At 37.4% G+C, this 22,500-nt stretch overlaps 2 protein-coding genes across 3 annotated transcripts in view; one reads left to right on the top strand and one right to left on the bottom strand.

The window, feature by feature from the left end:
* Positions 1-20,227, bottom strand: part of ITGB1BP1 (integrin subunit beta 1 binding protein 1) — a 58,294-nt gene extending 38,067 nt beyond the window's left edge. The window contains exons 1-2 of one of the 2 annotated variants that reach the window (XM_053709705.1): positions 20,154-20,227; positions 16,786-16,902 (exon numbers count right to left, since the gene is read on the bottom strand). The gene's annotated coding sequence lies outside the window, so the exon portion shown is untranslated. Of the gene's footprint in view, positions 1-16,785; positions 16,903-20,093 lie in introns of both variants that reach the window. The other variant, XM_053709704.1, reaches the window with a different exon arrangement.
* Positions 20,228-20,244: 17 nt separating this feature from the next.
* The window catches only part of CPSF3 (cleavage and polyadenylation specific factor 3), a 99,638-nt gene continuing 97,382 nt past the window's right edge, over positions 20,245-22,500 (top strand). The window contains exons 1-2 of the mRNA XM_053709703.1: positions 20,245-20,393; positions 22,153-22,216. Of these exons, the coding sequence (XP_053565678.1) occupies positions 20,323-20,393; positions 22,153-22,216 (135 nt within the window). The 5' untranslated portion in view covers positions 20,245-20,322. The remainder of the gene's footprint in view (positions 20,394-22,152; positions 22,217-22,500) is intronic.

Below are 22,500 nucleotides of genomic sequence, written 5' to 3'. Positions count from 1 at the left end.
CATTTGAGAGTTGTTTTGAGGCCCCCATGTTGCCACTCTTCAGAGGAGAGTCAAGGAGAACAAAAACTTGAAATTGGCCACCTTAAATACCTTTTCTCATGTTTCGATGCACCTGTCTATGAAGTTCAATGCTTAATGGGCTCACCAAACCAATTGTGTGTTCCAATTAATCAGTGCTAGGTAGTTACAGGTATTCAAATCAACAAAATGACAAGGGTACTCAAATGTATGCACCTTTCTAATTTCGTTTTGATGCATATTGCACATTTTCTGTTAATCCAATAAACCTAATTTCACTACTGAAATATTACTGTGTCCTTCAGTTATTTGATAGATCAAAATGAAATTGCTGATCCAAACACCCAATTATTTATAAATGAAAATCATGGAAATTGCCATGGGTGCCTAAACTTTTGCATACAACTGTATATATATATATATATATATATATATATATATATATATATATATATATATATATATATATATATATATACACACACATATACCTGCATGGATCGGACCCCTGTAGATTTGGATAAGAAAAACAATACTTAATATTCTTCAGACCAACTACGTAAATACCCCTTAGGTAAAACTTCTAAAGGTGATAGTAAACACCTTGTAATTGTAATATAAAATGTTTAGTTATGCATTGTAAAACAACTTTGTAATAAACATTCATTATTTATTCTTCCCCCTTTTCATGTACTTTAGGTCTGAAAATTATACATTTTCGAATTCTCAGGGCTGGAAATGCATCCTGCAGACTTATCAAGGCTAACATATATTTCCCTAATTAGCTTTAAAGGGTAAGGAAAGCAAAACAAACTTTATACTAACATTATGACTGTCGCTAGCCTTGTCTGCAGAATCAAGCCCAGATTAGCTCCTCTAAATAAGGCAAATGGGTGGCAGAGTTTGGCTATTGAAAATCAATTGCAGCAAACAAGATATTAATATGTTTTACAAAAATGTTTAGACTTGACTGATATGTTTTTCTAAATTAAGACACCTAAAGAGTCTTGTAATTGTCCTCGGATAATCTGAGCGCTGGAATCGATCGAGATCGCTTCCAGATGCTCAAACAGTATTGCAGCGAGGCATCCTGCAATACTGTTCCTGACTGCCGGGCTCCGTTTTGATCGCTCCCATGGAGCAATCACTTCCGGTTTCACTCCACATGGAGCCCAGCAGAGCATTGTAAGCCATCGGGCAGGCTTCTGATGCTCTGAAAGTGTGCTAAGTCCCTCGGTGGGTCGAGGCACTTAGTAAAATAACATATAAAATAAAAATATATATATTTTAAATAAAATAGCCCCATATAGTCCCCCTCCCCCATGTGGCTTTAAAGATGGCGTTGCCCAGTGCATCATGGGGCTTCTGGGGGTGTCCCTAGCCTGCCTCATCATAGGGGCAGGCTAGGATCATCCAATCTGAGCTTGCCCCTATAATAAAATGTTTAATAATAAAATATTCCATTTGTCTTATGTCTATATTAGTAAATATTGACTCTGACCAGTGTGGATCTCCCTCACTTGCGTTTTTGTGGGAGAGAGAGAGCTCTGTGTTTAGAAGAGAGAGATTTAGATAATATATTTGTTAAAAATTGTGAGACCCAAAGCCATTAACCCCTAGCTTGCCAGTGATCACTGTAAATCACTGACAGTAGCACAGCAGCACTTTTTTGCTCTCTGTTCATTTTTTTATGGGTTAATTTTTTTTTTTTAGTAATTTTTTTGTGAGACCCAACGGATCTTTTCAGAACCATTTAGTTAATTTAAATGTTAGCTGAAAATAGAAGCAGAAGAAGCGCACCACGATTCAAGGTAGTATATGTCACACTTTATTCAGACACACATGATACAGCTTGCACTTACTAGACATAAGAACAAGATGAGCATAAGTTAAAAGCTGCTGCCGAGTCTCTGTATGATAGCCTCTCCCTCCGATGACGTAAACAATGACTTCGGAGTCCTATTCGGGTTAACTGTCCAATGGAGACTCTGCAACAGCTTTTAACTTATGCTGATCTTGTTCTTATGTCTAGTAAGTGCAAGCTGTATCACGTGTGTCTGAATAAAGTGTGACATATACTACCTTGAATCGTGGTGCGCTTCTTCTGCTTCTATTTTCAGCTATAATTCTTTTGGAGGACGTTGGCAACACGCCAGGCTAACAAAGCAGCACCGTGATTGCAGTCTCTACGGCACAGTGGGACGATTAAGGTTATATGCGCCTGATCTTGTCCACGACAGCCAGGACCAGAGGGGCACAAGTAATATTTGTTGTGTCTTAAAGGGATAGTAAACCCAAAACCTTTTTAAATCTTTATTAAAACTTCATTATGTATGTGAAATATTTCAAATAAGTACCTGTTAAATTTTTTCACTCGTTTTCTAATTATTCTTCATCAAATATAGCGCTGCGGAATCTGTTGGCGCTCTACAAATAACCGATAATAATAATAATCAAATATCTTTAATAGTAATGCATGCGCATTTTGGCCTCTCAGTCCTAGCGTGACCGTCACCATTCTGGCACAGGAAGCAGGGCGGACTTCATGATAGTGACGTCAACGTTGGTGGGAGTGGCGCACCAGAGCGCTGAAGATTCACGGAACACAAGCATAGGGAATCATCTGTGTTACTTTGCTAGAGGTAAGTATAATAATTACCCCTAGGCTAACGAGCAAGTTGATTTGATCTTAGTAATAGGACGTTAAACCCTAGACTGACTATAATTTTTTTAACACCTAGAAAAACGAGCATGTTTTTCTCTTATGATAAGGCAGTGACTTATGATAAGAGTGACTAACCAGCAATTATTTTTAACCCCTAGACTAACGAGCAAGTTGTTTAACTTAAACACAGGAGCTGCAAAGATTAAAATCAATAGCAAATTCGGATGCGACTAAAGTTAATTATTAATATCTGAATTTGCTATTGCTTTTAATCTTTGCAGCTCCTGCGATTAATCTGAGTGTTGTAAGAACAAAACAACTTGCTCGTTAGTCTAGGGGTTAAAAATAATTGCTGGTAAGTCACTCTTATCATAAGTCACTGCCTTACCATAAGAAAAAAACATGCGCGTTTTTCTAGGTGTTAAAAAAAATTATAGTCAGTCTAGGGGTTAACGTCCTATTACTAAGATCAAATCAACGTGCTCGTTAGCCTAGGGGTAATTATTATACTTACCTCTAGCAAAGTAACGCAGATGATTCCCCATGCTTGTGTTCCATGAATCTTCAGCGCTCTGGTGCGCCACTCCCACCAACGTTGATGTCACTATCATGAAGTCCGCCCTGCTTCCTGTGCCAGAATAGTGACGGGCACGCTAGGACTGAGGGGCCAAAATGCGCATGCATTACTATTAAAATAATTATATGCGCACCGCCATGATGTTTCTACCTAGATAGAACATCATTATAGGGTCCACATAATGTGATAAAAATGGGCTTGGCAATATAAAGATATTTGATGAAAAATAACTAGAAAACGAGTGAAAGCATTTAACAGGTACTTATTTGAATATTTCACATACATAATGAAGTTTTAATAAAGATTTAAAAAGTTTTTGGTTTTACTATCCCTTTAACAATGGTTGGACACTAATTTTATATTGACGTTTTTAAGACTTTTTTTTTTTTTTTTTTTTTTTTTTAAGTTTTAAATTTCTTTTATTGATGAAACAAAAGTTATTACATAACAATCGATAATATAACATTACAATCAAGATAAAGAAAAGAAATAGAAAAAAAAAAAAAAAAAAAAAAAGTAACAAAACAATTCTCGAAGTAGTAAGTACATGAATGTGTCAAATATCATCATTATTGATACAATTTGTATTTGTGCTTAATGCAATAAAACATTTGCTTACGTATTTGCCATATAGTCCTCCCATAAAAACTTCAGATTACAGTAGAACTCCATTTGTTGGGTCTGGGTATAGTGATATCTTTCTAGGGTCAGTAATTGTGAAACATGATCCTTCCACTCATTGACCGTGGGTACTCTCTGGCTTTTCCACAGTCGTGGTAATAGCTGTTTAGCTCCATTTGTCATTATATGTAATAATTTTAATCTAAGCTTACATTTCAGTTTGGGAGGATAGTTAAAAAGCAGTAATAGAGGATTGAGGAGAATCCTGTGTGATAAACATTTCTCTATCTCTTCTTTGATTGCCGACCAGTATTGTCGGATATATATACACTCCCACCATATATGAGTCATTGATCCCACCTCACCACATCCCCGCCAGCACAAATTATTTATGTTAGTGTATATCTTTGAAAGTCTAAGCGGTGTGAGGTACCATCTATATAAAAGTTTTAGATTAGTTTCCGTTATGCTTATTGAGGAGGATGATTTTCCCATATTAACAAAAATTATATCCCATTCTTTCTGTGAGATTTCTCTTTGCAGTTCAGCCTCCCATTTCCTACAGTATGCAGGTAGGGATCTAGAGTGGTGACCCAATAGCAATTTATACAGTAGTGATAGACCTCCTCTAGTGGGGATTTGTGAGTAACATATAGTTTCAAATAGTGTGAGGGATCTCAATAGGTTAGGTTTCTGCGTGTTATGGGTGATGTAATGTAATAGCTGTTGACGTGTGTACCAATCATTTGCAAGTATTGGTGCCAGTTTCTCTATCTCTTCTTCAGATTTCAATTTGCCCTCACTTGTGAGTGTGTGAATAGGGATCAATGTATTAATATTGAACAGTGCTATAGTAGCAGGTTGCCTTCTTATCGGAATCTCTGGGTTATGGAGGATCGGTGTTAGTGGGGAGGGGTTTGAAGAAATGCCCATAGATTTATTAGAGATAAAGTCCCACGTCTTGAATGTTTCCTGTATAATTCTGGGGGGTGTTTTACTCATGTTTCTATGTATTTTATTGATCCAACACATACCTCCCACATTAGGGCAATTAATTAGTTGTTGTTCCAGTCTAACCCATTCTTTATTCTCTCCATGCTTGCACCAATCTATAACTCGGTTGAGAATAGCCGCTTGTCTGTAGTACGCCAAATTGGGTACTCCCAGTCCTCCATTCTTCCTATTTCTATACATAATTTTTTTGGCTACCCGTGGCCGTTTGTTTTGCCATATATATGAGTTAACCCTATTTTGTAGTGTGGTCAGATAGGACTGAGGTAATGGGATAGGTACAGTTTGAAATTTGTATAAGATCTTAGGTAGGCCTGACATCTTGAATGCCTCCATTCTTCCCACCCAGGACAAATTTTTGTGTTCCCAATTGCTTAATTCTCGCTGTATTTCATCTAAGAGGGTTTGGTAGTTCTGTTTGAATAGAGTTTCCTGGTTGTGTGATATTTGGACCCCTAGATATTTGATAGAGGAATTTTGTATGTGAAAGTGATATTTATTCGCAATCTCCTGTAATTCTGGTTTAGTGATGTGGATCCCTAGCATCTCTGATTTAGTGGGGTTAATTTTGAAACCGGAGAGTGCACCATATATATCTAATTCTACTTTTAGTGCCTCTAAGGATTGTTGTGGGGTTGTGAGCGTCAGTATAACGTCATCGGCATACAATGCCTGTTTGTATTGATCGTTTTGGATCTGAATGCCTTTTATATTGATGTTGTATCGGATTGCTGCAGCTAAAATTTCAATTGTCAGTACAAACAAAATGGGTGATAAGGGGCATCCCTGTCTGGTTCCATTGTTAATCAGAACCTTGCCTGAGAGGGAATCATTTAATTTGATTTTGGCCGTAGGTGCATTATATAGTGTAAAGATTTTATTAATAAAGCCCTCCCCCATTCCAAATCTCTCCAATGAACCTCTTAAAAAGGCCCAGTTCAATCTATCAAAAGCCTTTTCGGCATCCATAGCAAGGAAGATTGTTGGTATATTATATATATGAGCATATTCAAGCAGATTCAATATTTTAATAGTATTGTCCCTTGCCTCTCTGTGGGGTGTAAAACCTACTTGATTCGTATGAATTAGATTCGGGAGGATTTTATTGATGCGTAGTGCCAGGATCTTTGCGAACAATTTCACATCGACATTTAACAGTGAGATGGGTCTAAAATTTTGGGGCGTATCGGGAGGTTTCCCAGGCTTTGGGAGCACCGTAATGTGTGCCTCCAGCATAGTCTGTGGAAAAGGGTTCTGGTCATTCACTCTATTGAAAATGTCTAACAAATGGGGTATCAGTATTGGGGCAAGGGCTTTATAGTATTGGGTGGAAAAGCCATCTGGGCCCGGGCTTTTTCCAGGGTTAAGATCGTGTATTGCCAGTTTTATCTCTTCTGAGGTGATGGGTGCTTCTAGGTCTGTTGTTTGTTCTTTGTTTAGTGTGGGAATGGGAAGTGCTTGCAGGTAAGTTTGCATGTCTATGGCAGCAAACAAGCTGTCTGTTTCTTGCTTAATATTGTATAGTTGTGTGTAATAGTCCTCGAATTGTAGGAGGATATCTTTGGTGGAATAAACTTTAGTGTTTTTAGGTGTTTTTATCTCATGTATAAATGTTTTTAATTTTTTAATTTTTAGTGCCCTAGCTAGGAGTTTACCTGCCCTATTGCCTTCATAATAAAATCTCTGTCTAACTTTGGATCTGGTATCTGTATATTCCTGTAATAACATATCATGAAGTGCTTTTCTAGTGTCCTGGAGTGATTGGGTCACGTCTGGGTCGTCCTGATTTAATCTGTGTTTATGCTCTAAATCCGATAATCTTGAGGTGAGGTCTAAGTATTTCTGCCTATCTAATCTTCTGAATTGGGCTTTTCTCTTCATGAATTCCCCTCTCATAAAACACTTATGTGCTTCCCAAACTGTAATTGGGTCGGTATCCCCCGTAGAATTAAAGAGAAAATATTCCTGTAGTGCTTTCTGAGTCTTAGTGAGTTGTACCTCTCCTTTTAATAAGGAATCATCTAGCTTCCATATGTATGGGGTAACAGGGGTATTAGGCCATGCAATATCAAAATATACGGCCGAGTGATCCGACCATACTGTATGAGTGATCCCAGAGTTTTTTATATGTTCCAGCCCTATTTGATTGGTGATCAGGTAGTCTAATCGGCTATATGTCTTATTTGGGGAAGAAAAAAAAGTGTATTCCCTTTTGTCTGGATTAATAAATCTCCAAATGTCATAGAAATTGTAATCTCTCATTATTTTCCATAAGTGTTTAAGTGTACGTTTAGATGTGCTGGGGTTTGGGTTAGAGCTGTCCATCCCTGGGTTTATGGGAATGTTAAGATCCCCCCCTATAAAGATTAATCCTTTAGCTATATCCAGTATGCGTCTAAATGTTTTCCTAAAATAGGGAAGTTGTTGGGTGTTAGGTGCATAGAGATTAATTAATGTAACCGGTCTACCATATAATAATCCGAAGACTGCCAGAAATCGGCCTTCTAAATCAGTGTATGTTTGGATATGTTGAAAAGATATGACCTTGTGTATCAAGATACTTACACCACACTTTTTTGAAGTGCCGGAGCTGTGGAAATGCCGATTATAGTTAGAGCTCATATATTTTGGCTCGTGAGAGCGCTTAAAATGCGTCTCTTGTAGGAATAAAATATCCCCTTTTCTTTTATGAAAATCAGACATTGCCACAGATCTTTTGGCCGGGGAGTTAAGACCCTTTACATTTTGCGTGATAAATTTAAGTGTTTTGTTAGGAGTATCCATTGACAAGTAGTATATTAGGTTTCGATGAGACACACCATGTACAATATCTTACCATATGCATTGTTATTACCTTACTTCGGTATCTAATTTGCAGACAATATGAACACATTAGAGAAATAAAATAATATAACAAACTGAAACTTAACAAATATATAGCTAACCAAAAAAAAGAGTTGATGCCTACCCTATATCTGGGGGCAGGCATTGGAACCATGTTTAACCACGGGACCTTACTCTAGAGGGGGGTCAGGGTCGATGATATAAATTACAGTGATCCCATTTCGTATCTAACTGCAATGTAGGAACGTCATTTCATCCCTCCGTATAGTGTTTATAATAGATGAAATGAGGGACAAAATTAAATATAATACCCTACAAGGAGCCAGGGGTGAAGTTTGTGTAGAACCGTATTATAACATTATGTTAAACTAACTCTATATAAGTTTAAGTAAACATTCAAAACCCACCACACAAAACTTATTCATGCTGGGATAACCCAGACAGAGTCTATAATTAGTTACCCATCCTTTTTGGACAGTTCCTCAAAGTCTGTAATCCTGTGTGGGATTTAATCAAGTCCCGTCTTCAATAACTGCATTGTTCGCCCGTCTTTTTTCTGGTGGGGCGCCTTGTGAGGAAAGTTTCTTGCTTGCCCTCGAGGATGTTTGCTGCCATCTCTCTGTTTGTAGCCTTTTCTCTCTTCTTGGTGGTGTGTGTTGCTGATTATCATCTGATGAAAAGTCTGGTGGATCCAGGTCTAAGGCCTTGCAGAATTCTGGGACTTCTGAGACTTTCCTGCATATTAGTTTCCTTGTATCTCGCAACACATACAGATGAAAGGGGAATCCCCAACGGTATAAGATTTTCTTATCTCTCAACAGCTTAGTTAGAGGCGCCAGCTCTCTGCGTCTTTGTAAAGTCCTCGGGGACAGATCGGCGTAGAATTGCAGAACAGTCCCTCTGAAGCGTATAGGTTGATTCTTTCTAGATAATGTCAAGATTTCTTCTTTATTCATAAAGCATTTAAATTTTATAATGACATCTCTGGGCGGCGCTGTGTCTGGGGGTCTTGGCCTTAAAGCTCTGTGGGCTCTGTCCCAAGGCATATCAACCGGCTGTTGTGATCCTTTTAGGTGGGCAAACAAGGCTGCAAAATAAGTATAGAAATCTTTTGGTGGCACTGACTCGGGAATTCCCCTGATTCTAAGGTTCTTTCTCCGACCCCTGTTTTCAAGGTCTTCAAGTTTGTCACTAAGATCTTCAATAATGTCAGCTTGAGAGGTTACTTGATCCTGTATGCTTGCAATCTCCTCCTTAACCAGTTCTGACTGGTCTTCAATGGCTTCCACTCTAAAACCCAGAGTGTGTATGTCCTGCTTAATTTCCGCCATTTCCTCTCTCATGCAGGTCCTGACAATGTCTGCTATATCCTGCTTTGATGCCAGAGAAGACAGTAGAGACATAGGCACATTTGTAGATGTTTCTTGGTCTTGTGAAATTTCATCCTCCAGCAGTGAACTGGGGGATGATTGCTCTCTGAGGTGTTTTGTCGGTGAGGATCTTTTGTGTTCTGAGGCTGAGAAAAAGGAACTCACAGAGTGCTCCTTCCCCAGTGACTTTAGTTGTTTATGAGGCTTAATGCCCTTCCTTGCAGCCATAGTGAGACAGTTTTATGTGTGACAATGTGTCTTGGAAGTGTTTGTTGTTATATTCCGGGTACAAGGCAACACACAAATGATATCCAATTACTCTTTATATTAGAGTTCGCCCTCTGCGCTTTTTACATATATAATTATAAATAAGTCTCACCGGTTCTCAACTGTAAATCTGAGGGAGATGAGGCAGAGAGCTGGTATTTGTGCATTAGTCCCGCATTAAAGTTATAAGGCCCAGCGTGGCTCAGCGTGTCCTTGAGTGTTATAAGTGCGTGCACACAAACGGCTTCATCCTGGGATTTTTTCTGGCCTGGGGTTATGACGCACCTCTATCTGTAAGCTGGAGTCGCATCCGGGATGGAGGTGAGAGTAGCGGGTGAGTGACTGGTATTATAGGGCTTATCGCTCTCGTGTGTGTGCTGTTTTTACTGATAAGCCTAAATTAGGCAGTCTCCTCTCTCTCTCTTCTGTGTCCCGCACCGCCAAAGTCACGGTCCCTGTATGAAATAAAGTTACCGCTTCATTCCTGGCACTTTAAACAGTTGTTCCCTCCGGTTTCTTCCAGTTATCGGTCACAGTAACATACGTATTTATACTTTGAAAGTCCCTGACACACCGGAGCTCTGGGTTTAAGCAGCCATCTTAGCTGCGGCCAAGCTCCGCCCCCCCGTGTTGTGCTGACTTTTAAATAACTTCTTGGACTTGAGCACACTTATCTATAAGGCCCACATGAACTAGCAGTCTCCTCGAACAGCGCCATCTTGGTCGTGTCACATGACCTTTAAGACTTTTTTTTTATCATTATTTTTGTCATTTTTAGATTTTCCCTTGCTATATTGGTGCTTGTTTGCTCTTCAGCACATCGTTTTGCACTATTTCTGCTTGTTAGTTCATCGTGTTTAAATTTAAATTTTGTGTTGATTTTTTTTTAGTAATGTTTTTTCTCTGTGACAGATAAAAATAAATCATGTGACAGAGAACATATAGTGCTGAAGAGGTGTATGACATCCTTGCGTCAGAGTCAGATGCCTCTATGTCTGACTCAGACCCCAATTTTGACCCTGCCATATGATCAGATACATCATTAGATACAGTCTCAACTGATAGTGATGTATCTGCCAGAAGGAGACGTGTTGCTCTAGCTGCCATAGGCCAGATATCCCACCCTTCATTGCAAATCCTGGCAACAGTTTATGGAGGTGTTTCTGGGCGATGATGTATTGGGGAACATTGTTGCCCAAATTTATATGCCCATCAGTTCCGTTCTGCAAAGCCTGACACTTTTTTGGCAAAGCAGCAATGGGCCCCCATCAATGTGCCAGAATTTAAAAAATTCTGGGCATTGACTATGCTGATGGGCATCATAAAGAAACCCTCCATTCTCTCCTACTGGAGCAGTAGCCCCATTTGCTCTACCCCTATTTTCTCCCAGTGTATGTCGAGGAAGAGGTATGAAATGATGCTACATTTCCTGCACTTCAGCGACAACAGCCTGTGCCCCCCTAGGGAGCATCCCCAGTTTGACGGTCTGTATAAAATCTGCCCCCTGATTACCCACTTTGCTGCCACGTTTGCAGAGGCTTATACACCTGGAAGGAATATATGCGTGGATGAATCCCTGATGAAGTATAAGGGAAGGTTGGGATTCAAACAGTATATTCCTTCCAAGCGCTCCAGGTATGGAGTAAAGGTGTATAAGCTCTGTGAGAGGAAGACTGGGTATACTCAGGCCTTACGGGTGTACAAGGGAAAGGATGTCCACCTTGACCCTCCAGGCTGCCCAGAACATATGGGAACCACTGGCAAGATTGTCTGGGACCTGAAATTACCCCTGATGAACAAAGGGTACCACTTGTATTTAGATAATTTCGATACAAGTGTCCTTTTGTTCAAGCTACTGTATTGTTTTGATACAGTAGCATGCGGTACAATTCAAAAGAACCACGCAGGTTTCCCTGGACAACTTGCACGCACCTGGCAACGAAGGATGGAGACCTCAGCTCTGCGCCAAGAGGAGCTGTTGGCAGTTAAGTACAGAGACAAGAAGGATGTATACCTTCTTACCACCATCCACACATAGAGGACTGTGGAGGTCTCTGTACGTGGCAGAGCTGAGAGAACAAAGAAGCCAGTGTGCATCAAGGCTTATAACTGGCATATGAGTGGGGTTGATCTAGCAGATCAGCTGCTGCAGCCCTACCTAATTATGCGGAAGACAACGGCCTTGTACAAAAAGGTTGCAGTTTACTTAATGCAGATTGAAACCCACAACGCTTTTTTGTTGTTCAAAAAAGCAAACCACAAAATGAAACTGAGTTTTTTTACAGTTTCAGCCCCAGATCATTTCGGGGATTTTGTACCAAACTGCACCGCACCTGCCCCCGGGCGGTGATGGGAGAGAGCAGAGTTGGGGCTACCCATTTTATTTTCAAAATCCCCCCTACAGCGACAAAGAATAATCCTCAGAAAAAATGCAGAGTCTGTACCAAGAGGGGGCAGAAAAAGGACACCACCTTTTACTTTCCTGATTGCCCTGGACAGCCTGGATTCTGCATTGGGGACTGCTTCAAGTGGTATCACACACTGACAAATTTTAATATTTTTTTTACATTTGCCGTTGTGTTTTTTTTAGGGGGGGGTTGGTTACGTTTACTGTTACTGAGTTGTTGTTTTTTGTTTGTTTTTTACTTTTACTGTGCCAGATTTTTAAATTTCACTGTTCTATTTTTTATAAGTTCTAAAATTGGTGCTGAATTTTACCAAAACCCCTATCAAACCTATGCATGGGGGGCATGGGTGTACTCAGTGGGTCTTGCAGAAAACAACTATGATTGTTTTCTTGCAATAACTTACAACAGTCATAGTCAAAAAGCAATGTGTGTAAAAATGAAAATTGAAAAATTACCACCATACACTGGGGTATGCGATAGACCCCAAACTAAAGATAGGCCTATCAGAAGAAATACTCTCACTTTCAACTCAAATTACAAGTCATACAATTGTAACTGAACCTTCCAAAAATCCTGTCACACCTATGCATGGGGGACATGGGTGTACTCAGGAGGTCTTGCAGAAAACAAACTGGAGTGTTTTCTTGCAATAACTTACAACAAGCTTTCCTAAATCACAGTAAAAAATCAACGGGTGTGTAAAAATAAAAAATTACCTCCACATATTTTCTCCAATTTTTTTGGCTAAACCAGTTGCATCAAATGCATCAAAACACTCCATATACAATACATTGGGGTGTCAACTTTTCAAATATATGTACGTTCATGGCAAGCAAATAAATTGGGGTATGTAAAAAGACCCCCAAAAAGAAGATAGGCAAAGAAGATATGTTAAATGTAAAAAAAAAAAATCATAAACACATTTCAGAAGTTTGGCATTGCACCCCCAAAGAAGCCAACAAACCTATGCATAGGTGGTATCACTGTACTCAGAAGATGTTGTTGAACACATATTGGGGTGTTTTTTGTCAGTAATACATAACAGGAACTGAGAATTCATGCCTTAAGTACAATGTGTGTGAAAAGTAACACAAAAAAAATGAATACCCAAACGTTTGCCAAAGACTGATGGTTGAATTAGTGCACGGAAAGTGTTAAAATACCTGCATTTGAAATACCCTAGGGTGTCTACTTTTCAAAAATATATGGTTTGATTGGGGTAAATTACATTGGCCAGCTTTAGAAATGTCCCAAATAGGACATGGGTGCATGATGACAGATATGAAAATTCCAAGTTGTTAAACTGGAAAGCGCCCCCTAAAAATAAGGCCTTTTAGCCCCCTGAGAACGCGACAAACCTATTCATGGGTGGTATCACTGTACTCAGGAGATGTTGTTGAACACATATTGATGTGTTTTTTGGCAGTAACACATAACAGGAACTGAGAATTCATGCCTAAAATACAATGTGTGTGAAAAATAACATAAAAAAATGACTACCCAAAAGTTTGACAAAGACTGGTGGTTGAATTAGTGCATGAAAAGTGTTAAAATACCAGCATTTAAAATACCCTAGGGTGCCTACTTTTCAAAAATATATGGTTTGATGGGGGTAAATTACATTGGCCGGCTTGAGAAATGTCCCAAATAGGACATAGGTGGATGATGATCGATGTGAAAATTGCAAGTTGGAAAACTAGAAAGCACCCCCTAGAAAAAAGGCCTTTTAGCCCCCTGAGAACCCGACAAACCTATTCATCGGTGGTATCACTGTACTCAGAAGATGTTGTTGAACACATATTGAGGTGTTTTTTGTCAGTAAAACATAACAGGAACAGAGAATCCATGCCCAAAGTACAATGTGTGTGAAAAAATAACACAAAAAAATGACTACCCAAAAGTTTGACAAAGACTGGTGGTTGAATTAGTGCATGGAAAGTATTAAAATACCAGCATTTGAAATACCCTATGGTGTCTACTTTTCAAAAATATATGGTTTGATGAGGGTAAATTATATTGGCCAGCTTCAGAAATGTCCCAAATAGGACATAGGTGCATGATGACAGATGTGAAAATTCCAAGTTGGAAAACTGGAATGCGCCCCCTAAAAATAAGGCCTTTTAGTCCCCAGAGAACCCAACACACCTATTCATGGGTGGTATCACTGTACTCAGGAGATGTTGCTAAACACATATTGGGGTGTTATTTTGCAGTAACGTTCTCAGTAAATGTATTTGTAAATGGCTATTTTGTAAAAAAAATCACCACTTTTATTTTTATTTTTTCAAACTTTGGCATAGATTGGTGTTAAACTGGTTGCATGAAAAGAGTCAAAATACCCCAAGTTTAATACTTTAGGTTGTCTTCTTTTAAAAAATATGTACATGTGAAGGGTTATTTAGGGATTCCTGACAGATATTAGTGTTACAATGTAACTATCGCTAATTTAGAAAAAACAATGGTTTGGAAATAGCAAAGTGCTACTTGTACTTATTGCCCTATAACTTGCAAAAAAAGCAAAGAACATGTAAACATTGGGTATTTCTAAACTCAGGACAACATTTAGAAACTATTTACCATGGGTGTTTTTTGGTGGTTGTAGATGTGTAACAGATTTTGGGGGTCAAAGGTAGAAAAAGTGTTTTTTTTTTCATTTTTTCATCATATTTTATAAAAAGAAATTATAGTAAATTATAAGATACTAGTACTAAAGTCCGTGTACACTGGCCATTTTTTGCAGTACAGCGGTCCCACCCCTTGCTCTCTCCCCCCTCTCTTTTGCTCTCTCTTCCCAAACGGCCAGGTATGTTTGTCACGTGCAGTCTCTACTGCGCATGACTGCATCTGACAAACATACTTGGCCATTTATTATATAGGATGATGAAAATAATGGTATCTTTAGAAAGTCCATTTAATGGCGAGAAAAACGGTATATAATGTGTGAGTACAGTAAATGAGTAAGAGGAAAATTACAGCTAAACACAAACACTGCAGAAATGTAAAAATAGCCCTGGTCCTTAACGGTAAAAAAATTGAAAAGTCACTAAGGGGTTAAAGGGACATGAGACCCAAAATGTTTCTTTCATGATTCAGATAGAGAATACAATTTTCAAAAACTTTGCAATTTACTTCTGTTATTTAATTTGCTTTCTTCTCTTGATATCCTTTGCTGAAAGGTTTATCTAGGCAAGCTCAGGAGCAACAAAGAACCTAGGTTCTAGCTTCTGATTGGTGGCTGCATATATATATATATATATATATATATATATATATATACACACACACACACACACCGATTGTCATTGGCTCACCCATGTGTTTAGTTAGAAACCAGTAGTGCATTGCTGCTCATTGAACAAGTGAGATACCAAGAGAATGAAACAAATTAGATAATATAAGTAAATTAGAAAGTTGTTTAAAGGGACATAATACTCATATGCTAAATCACTTGAAACTGATGCAGTATAACTGTAAAAAGCTGAACGGAAAATATCACCTGAGCATCTCTATGTAAAAAAGGAAGATATTTTACCTCACAATCTCCTCAGCTCAGCAGAGTAAGTTCTGTGTAAAAAGTTATACTCAGCTGCTCCCAGCTGCAGGTAAAAAAAATAAAAATAAAATGAAGAAATGAACAGCAGCCAATCAGCATCAACAGTAATGAGGTCATGAACTCTTTTACAGTGATCTCATGAGATTTCACTTAACTCTCATGAGATTTCATAGTACGCTGAATAGGGAAATAATATGAGAGTGCACGAGGCTCATCCCCTAAGCTGCCCCAGGACAGACACACTAAAATGCTGCTTAGAAATCCTTTACAATGGGATGTGGCTACTGAGGAACTTTTGAGGTAAAATATCTTTCTTTTTTACATAGAGATGTTCAGGTGATATTTTCTAGTCAGCTTTTTACAGCTATGCTGCATCACTTTCAAGTGTTTAAACATTTGGGTATTATCGCCCTTTAAAATGTTATTCTCTATCTGAATCATGAAATAAATATTTTGTGTTTCATGACCCTTTAATGAAATTGGCACAATGTTGCGAACCAAGCTGAATCAACACAAATCTTTGACAACATCAAATCTTGAAAAACAGCAAACTGGAACAACAACAAAAAGTGTACTCACATACAAGTTTAGATAATTCACTTTCTTGTTATTGAAAATGCACAGAGCAGAACTGCCTGTATGGATCCCAGTAGATGTGGGTAATTTTTTTAAATGGGATTGAAAACAGTGCTAGTGAGCTGATAAATAATGCTTCTAATGTGTAGGTTAATTTATATGGAAACCAAAATAAGACTCATAATTTAGATAGGGCTTACACTTTCCATAAGAGAATACTTACATATGCTCAGAAATATGCACGTATCTTGATCGCTATAAAGTAGCAGTATTTGTGACAATGTTTGTAACAATGTTATACATACAGTGCTGAAGTCACATGTGGGCTCATGAGCCTGCCACAGTATACTCTCATTGGAAGAATCTAAGTTTCAGTAAAGAATACCAAGAAAGATAGGTTCATTGGATAATATAAGTAAATTGAAAAGTTTAAAAATAACAAAACAAAACTGTAACATCTAAATTAATCATGATAATTTTATGTTGACTTAAACCATCTCTGTTAGAATAAAATATTGGCTAAAGTAATAAAAATAAGTTATTACACAACTACAACTGACATCCGCCTGAAAACCAGGATTGTTATGACAATTTGTTGCACACAATGCTTTTTAATCTATATATAATTGTCTACAGTAAATATAATTGCCATGATTTTTTGATTTATAAATGCTGCAAAATCCATATGGCAGTGGTTTTTAACGTTGGTTTTCAAGTGCCCCTTACAAAAAAGTATGCAAATGTTTCTAAAACTTAAGAGCCAGAAATAATATTAAGCTTCCAGGTAATTTTGGGGGATAGGGAATTAATTTGTAAACAAATATATTAGCATAATCAAAAACTGTAGGAAGTAAAATTGTAAGGACCATAGCTACCTGGCTCCTGGGATTTGTCAAAATGTAACGTTTCCTTCCAGATTGTATTTTTTCTGGTTGGACTGGTCAGTGGCCCAATCACTGAGATTGTCTCACTCGTGGTCACGCACGGAAATCCTTATGTTGAGAAAAACAGATATAAGGGACATAACAAATACAAAACACCACTGTTTTTTATACAGGGGAACTTCAAACCTCTTTTCATTGTGTCACATGATAAAAATATTAAAATTATAGTTAAATGTAAGGAATATAATACTGACAATTCTCATTACTGACAATTCTCATAATAGGTTCTAGGATTGATAATTCTCTACAAATAACAGAATGAAGCATCTCCTGATACCCATAATAATTTGCAGAATAAGTTCCTGTGATGTTCAGCATCCAATCAAATGTGGGGACTGGGAGAATATACAGATCCTTTAAACCTGTTAGCCAAGATGTGATTTGAGTATTATTACTATTTTACTTTTTGAAGATTTTTCATTGAATGCAGTAATGATTTCATAATGTTATGCCCTTTCATAGGTTTATATTTTTACATTAGAATACTCCTTTAAATGAAAATAAAGACTTTGCTAATTGAATGTTGCTGAATTAAGTAGGTACCCTAAAGAGTATAGGCTCATTATCATTTATGGAAAAAAGTACATAAAACACCTTGTAATTAAAAGTCTTTTTCTGATGCCTTGCAATACATTAACATACTGGCAAAGAGAGATATCTCTCTGTACCGATTAACATCTTGTTTGCTGCAATCTATCTGGATTTGTTAGTTAAATAGAAAAGGCTTGTCAATGTCACTGTTAGATAAACTTCCATTGTTTTATAGCTCACCTGTGCAGATTAAAGTGACAGTCTACACCAAAATTGTTATTGTTTAAAAAGATAGATAATTCCTTTATTACCCATTCCCCAGCTTTGCACAACCAACAGTGTTATATTAATATACTTTATAACATTTAAACAGTTCCCAAGTGACAGACAGCACACACCTGATGCTCGTGGTAGAGGGCCACTGCACACACCTCTCTGTAATATGTAGACAACTGATTTCCACAGCACCAAAAAATGATAGGAAAATTGTTAAATAAACTTAGCCTTTATTGTTCCATTTCAGCACTTGGCACACAGCAGCAAAAAAAGCGACGTTTCGGGCTGTTAACCCTTACTCATGCTTATCATGATAAGCATGAGTAAGGGTTAACAGCCCGAAACGTCGCTTTTTTTGCTGCTGTGTGCCAAGTGCTGAAATGGAACAATAAAGGCTAAGTTTATTTAACAATTTTCCTATCATTTTTTGGTGCTGTGGAAATCAGTTGTCTACTTATAACATTTAAACCTCTACATTTCTGCCTGTTACAAAGCCACTACAGACAGCCTCTTATCATATGATTTTTTATTAGCTTTTCACAAGAAGAGACTGCTAATTCATGTGAACCATATAGATAACATTGTGCTCTCTCCTGTGGAGCTGTAGTGGACATTGCACTTATTGGCTAAAATACAAGTTAATAGATAATAAATAAATAGCAATGTGATAAAGCTGTCAGAAGAGGCTTAGATACAAGGTAATCACAGAGGTAAAAAGTATATTAATATAACCATGTTGACTGTGCAAAACTGGGGAATGGTTATGTAAGGAATTATCTATCCTTTTAAACAAACATTTTGAGTAGACTGCCCCTTTAAGTAGTTATGTGGCAAAGTTAAGCTTGTGAAGTCTAGTGTGTGCCCATCTAAGTCCAAGAAATAGAAACCTCACAATTTTGAGAGTTAACTTTCCCAAAAAGGTGATAAAATAAATAAATGATAGTATACTGCAAATGTCTACTATGCATAATAAAATATTTTACATTACAATCTAGAATTGATTCCTGACCTTTTAAAATGACATGAAACCCAATATATGTTTTCATGATTCAGGTAAAACATACAATGTTAAACAACTCTCTTGCTATCCTTTTTGAAGGAACATTGTGTCAGCAAATGACAAGAGGTATATGCGCTGCCACCAATTAGCAGCTAGCTACCCATAGTGTGTTGCCTCTACTGAGCCTACCAAGGTATGCTTTTCAACAAAAGATACCAAGTGAACAAAACAAATAAGATAAGTCAATTGGAAAGTTTTTAAAATTGCATACCCTATGTGAGTCATGAAAGTAATTTTGAATGTACTGTCCTTTAAAGTAGGAAAACACTTTTGTTCTCCATAGTATGTTATCAAAAATATTTTTCAAGCTAGGACTAATAAAAAAATAATTGAAATTAGGCAGTCAATCACAGGGCTTTTAATAATCGGGAAAAACAAATCTATCCAGTAGTTTTTGTGATTAAAGGGGCATTTTAATTTCTATCACATACATAAAAGAGCGGTTTAACCATGTTATAAAGTGTGTTTTTCTTTTTCATAAAAGTAAAAAAGACTGCTGTTCACTGGTTAAAAAGGAACAACTCTCACAGAAAAAGTTAAAGAGACACTAAAGCCAATTTTTTTTCTTTCATGATTCAGATAGAACATGCAATTTTAAGCAACTTTCTAATTTACTCCTATTATCAATTTTTCTTCGTTCTCTTGCTATCTCTATTTAAAAAGCAAAAATGTGATGCATAGGAGCCGGCCCATTTTTGGTTGAGAACCTGGGTTATGCTTGCTTATTGGTGGGTAAATGTAAGCCTCCAATAAGCAAGCACTATCCATGGTGCTGAACCTAAAATAGGCTGGCTGCTAAGATTTACATTCCTGCTTTTAAAATAGATAGCAAGAAAACGAAGAAAAATTGATAATAGGAGTAAATTAGAAAGCTGCTTAAAATTTCATGCTCTGTCTGAATCTTGAAAGAAAAAATGTGGGAACTTCAGTGTCCCATTAATTTACTTAAAAAGTTAATTTACTCAGTACAGGAGAATTAATTTAAAATGTGTCATTTAATTTGCAAACATTCTGCTTTAAATACAACTGATACATTTTTGAGTATCATTTCCTTGAATTAAATATTGTTTATTAACTTTCAAAGCTAACTGGCCATCAGATATCACTTTACTAACTGTGCAAGAAAACTTTATGTGGTTTACTCCACAGTCTGCCTGACAACCTTTACCACTACCCTTATTTAGTACAAGTGGTTCAGGTATTTTGCACCCATAGGGGCATCTAGCTCCGTTATGAAGTAACTACAAGCTGAGCACATAAACCCAGGAATGCCATTGGATTATGGGTTGTAGACGTTTATTACTTTTTTGGTGATTTTGTCATCTAAGCTTTACTTTTGAATCACGTATGATACAAACTGAGTTGTGCCTACCTATATCAGGCTGATTTAGTGTATGGCAGCGCTTGCCCTGTCCATGCCAGGATTTCTCACCTCGGTCCCACTCACAGGAGACGACTCCCATCTGGGGAACAGCAAGCGATCGGAACCCAAGTGCTGTGTTCACAGAGAGCACCGGAAGTGTGGGACAGGCAGCTGGAAGAGAGTAAGCAACGGACAGGAAGTGTATTCCCGGAACAGAGGGAACCTGCATGGATGTAATATGTCTGTAAAAAGGAAAGCGGAGAATGCTATCCCGGCCGAGGAGAGCGATCAGTTATTGATTAGACCCCTGTGCGTTTCTGTTATTACGAAATCTGCCTGTGCCTATTTATTAACCACTGAGCTTATAATACAAGTTGCATATAATGTGTTCATTAACTGTATATGATTCATTGCCTGCTAGCGATAGTCATTGGTTGCTACAAATTGTATTGCATAGTCCTTTATGGAGTTCATTTGGTTTTAATACAGCTTATTGCTGTATTGTAGTAGTTCATATCATTGTGTCTGCTTCGTACCTAGTATTAAACAGTTTGTTGTGTGTGCGAGACCTACTTATATGTTAAATCTATCACAAAGATGCAAGTGGCCTCAGATATGCAAGGTAGACATCATACAATTAAGGTTACCACCTCAGCCAGGTTTTCCTGGACACTTATAAGTTACACCTGCTACAGGGCGTGCAGGGAGCAACATGAATAGTGCATATAAATTGTGCTGTCGAGAAACCCAATACATGTTCCTCCCAGCACACCCTGCAGCATGTGTAACTCATAAGTGTCCAGGAAAACACGGCTGAGGTGGGAACCCTACATACAATACAGGTCATTGATTGTATTTGGCCATTTGCTAAAGGTATCCATTATGTGCCCACTGCTTGTGTCAAAGATTGATAAATCCATATGGCCCCAAGCTTATTGGATTGTTTTGTCTATCTCTAACTAAAATACTTATCCTTAAAGGGACACTGTACCCAAATTTTTTCTTTTGTGATTCAGATAGAGCATGCAATTTTACGCAACTTTCTAATTTACTCCTATTTTCAAATGCTCTTTATTCTCTTGGTATTTTTATTTGAAATGCAAGAATTTAAGTTTAGATGCCGGCCCATTTTTGGTGAACAACCTAGGTTGTCCTTGCTGATTGGTGGATAAATGCATCCACCAATCAAAAACTGCTGTCCAGAGTTCTGAACTTAGAAAAAAGCTTAGATGCCTTCTTTTTCATATAAAGATAGCAAGAGAATGAAGAAAAATTGATAATAGGAGTAAATTAGAAAGTTGCTTAAAATTGCATGCTCTATCTGAATCACAAAAGAAAAATTTTGGGTACAGTGTCCCTTTAATTTTAAAACTGCATCTGGCTACCAAGTTTGCTAAAAATGTGTTAAACATTGTTACTGAACTCTGATATGTAACAACTATTTGTGTTATGTTTGTTCGTGATTTTAATTATCGAAGTCAGAAAGGACTGCAATTGATTTTGCCAATTTCGATCAGGCTTTTTTTAAAAAATAATTTTCTGTACTTTGAGTGAAAAGCTCTAGATTGTTCCTATATCTTTGTCCTCTTGGTGTTTAAAATAAAGATTTAAAAAAAACAACAACATATTAACCCCTGCATTTTATGCAATACAAATCCATTTAATCACACTTTTGTCACACTAATATATTCTGAGGCACATATTGCTGTTTGCCTGTGTAGGTATTTTTAAATATGAGAGCGGCATGCTTTACTTATATAACTTTACATTGATAGACACAAATATAGTTGTTTTATCAGTAAAAGAAAAGGCATACAATAAATTATTTCCCACCTGACTATTATATATGCACAAATTTACTGGTAACTTAATCTGGAAAATATGTACCTCATATCATAGTATTGTTATGCATTTTTAAAAGACTCCAGATAAGAAATACATACACAATGGTAATTAGTAGAGTTGTGAAATCAGCTACATAATTAAATTGATCATTTTATGGAAAGAGTGTAAAATATTATGTATAATTTGAAACTACCCTGTTTAAATATTCTCATTTATATTTCAGTGGTGCTGGGCAAGAAGTTGGAAGATCATGCATTATCTTAGAATTCAAGGGAAGAAAGATTATGGTGAGTGAATTGGCACCAATACCATATGTATAAACTTTTATTTATGTGACAGTAAAAGTGGATTAATGGAGGGAGAGGAACATAGAATTTGTAAAAAAAAAAAAAAAAAAAAGTGGTAATTTGTGCTTCATAGATAAAGTAAGATATTCTGATTTCCCCCAGAGAACAGGATGGGGAAATATCTCTAAGGGCACATCTGGCTCCTGTGCCTTCTGTTGCTGTCTCCTGCTGTACATAACAGTTTCTTGCCTATATGACAGAATTAATCAATACCACTAAAGAAA

Source organism: Bombina bombina, chromosome 4, assembly GCF_027579735.1.
Source record: "Bombina bombina isolate aBomBom1 chromosome 4, aBomBom1.pri, whole genome shotgun sequence".
In the NCBI taxonomy this organism is placed as follows: domain Eukaryota; kingdom Metazoa; phylum Chordata; class Amphibia; order Anura; family Bombinatoridae; genus Bombina; species Bombina bombina.
This window is presented reverse-complemented; position numbering and strand designations above follow the sequence as displayed.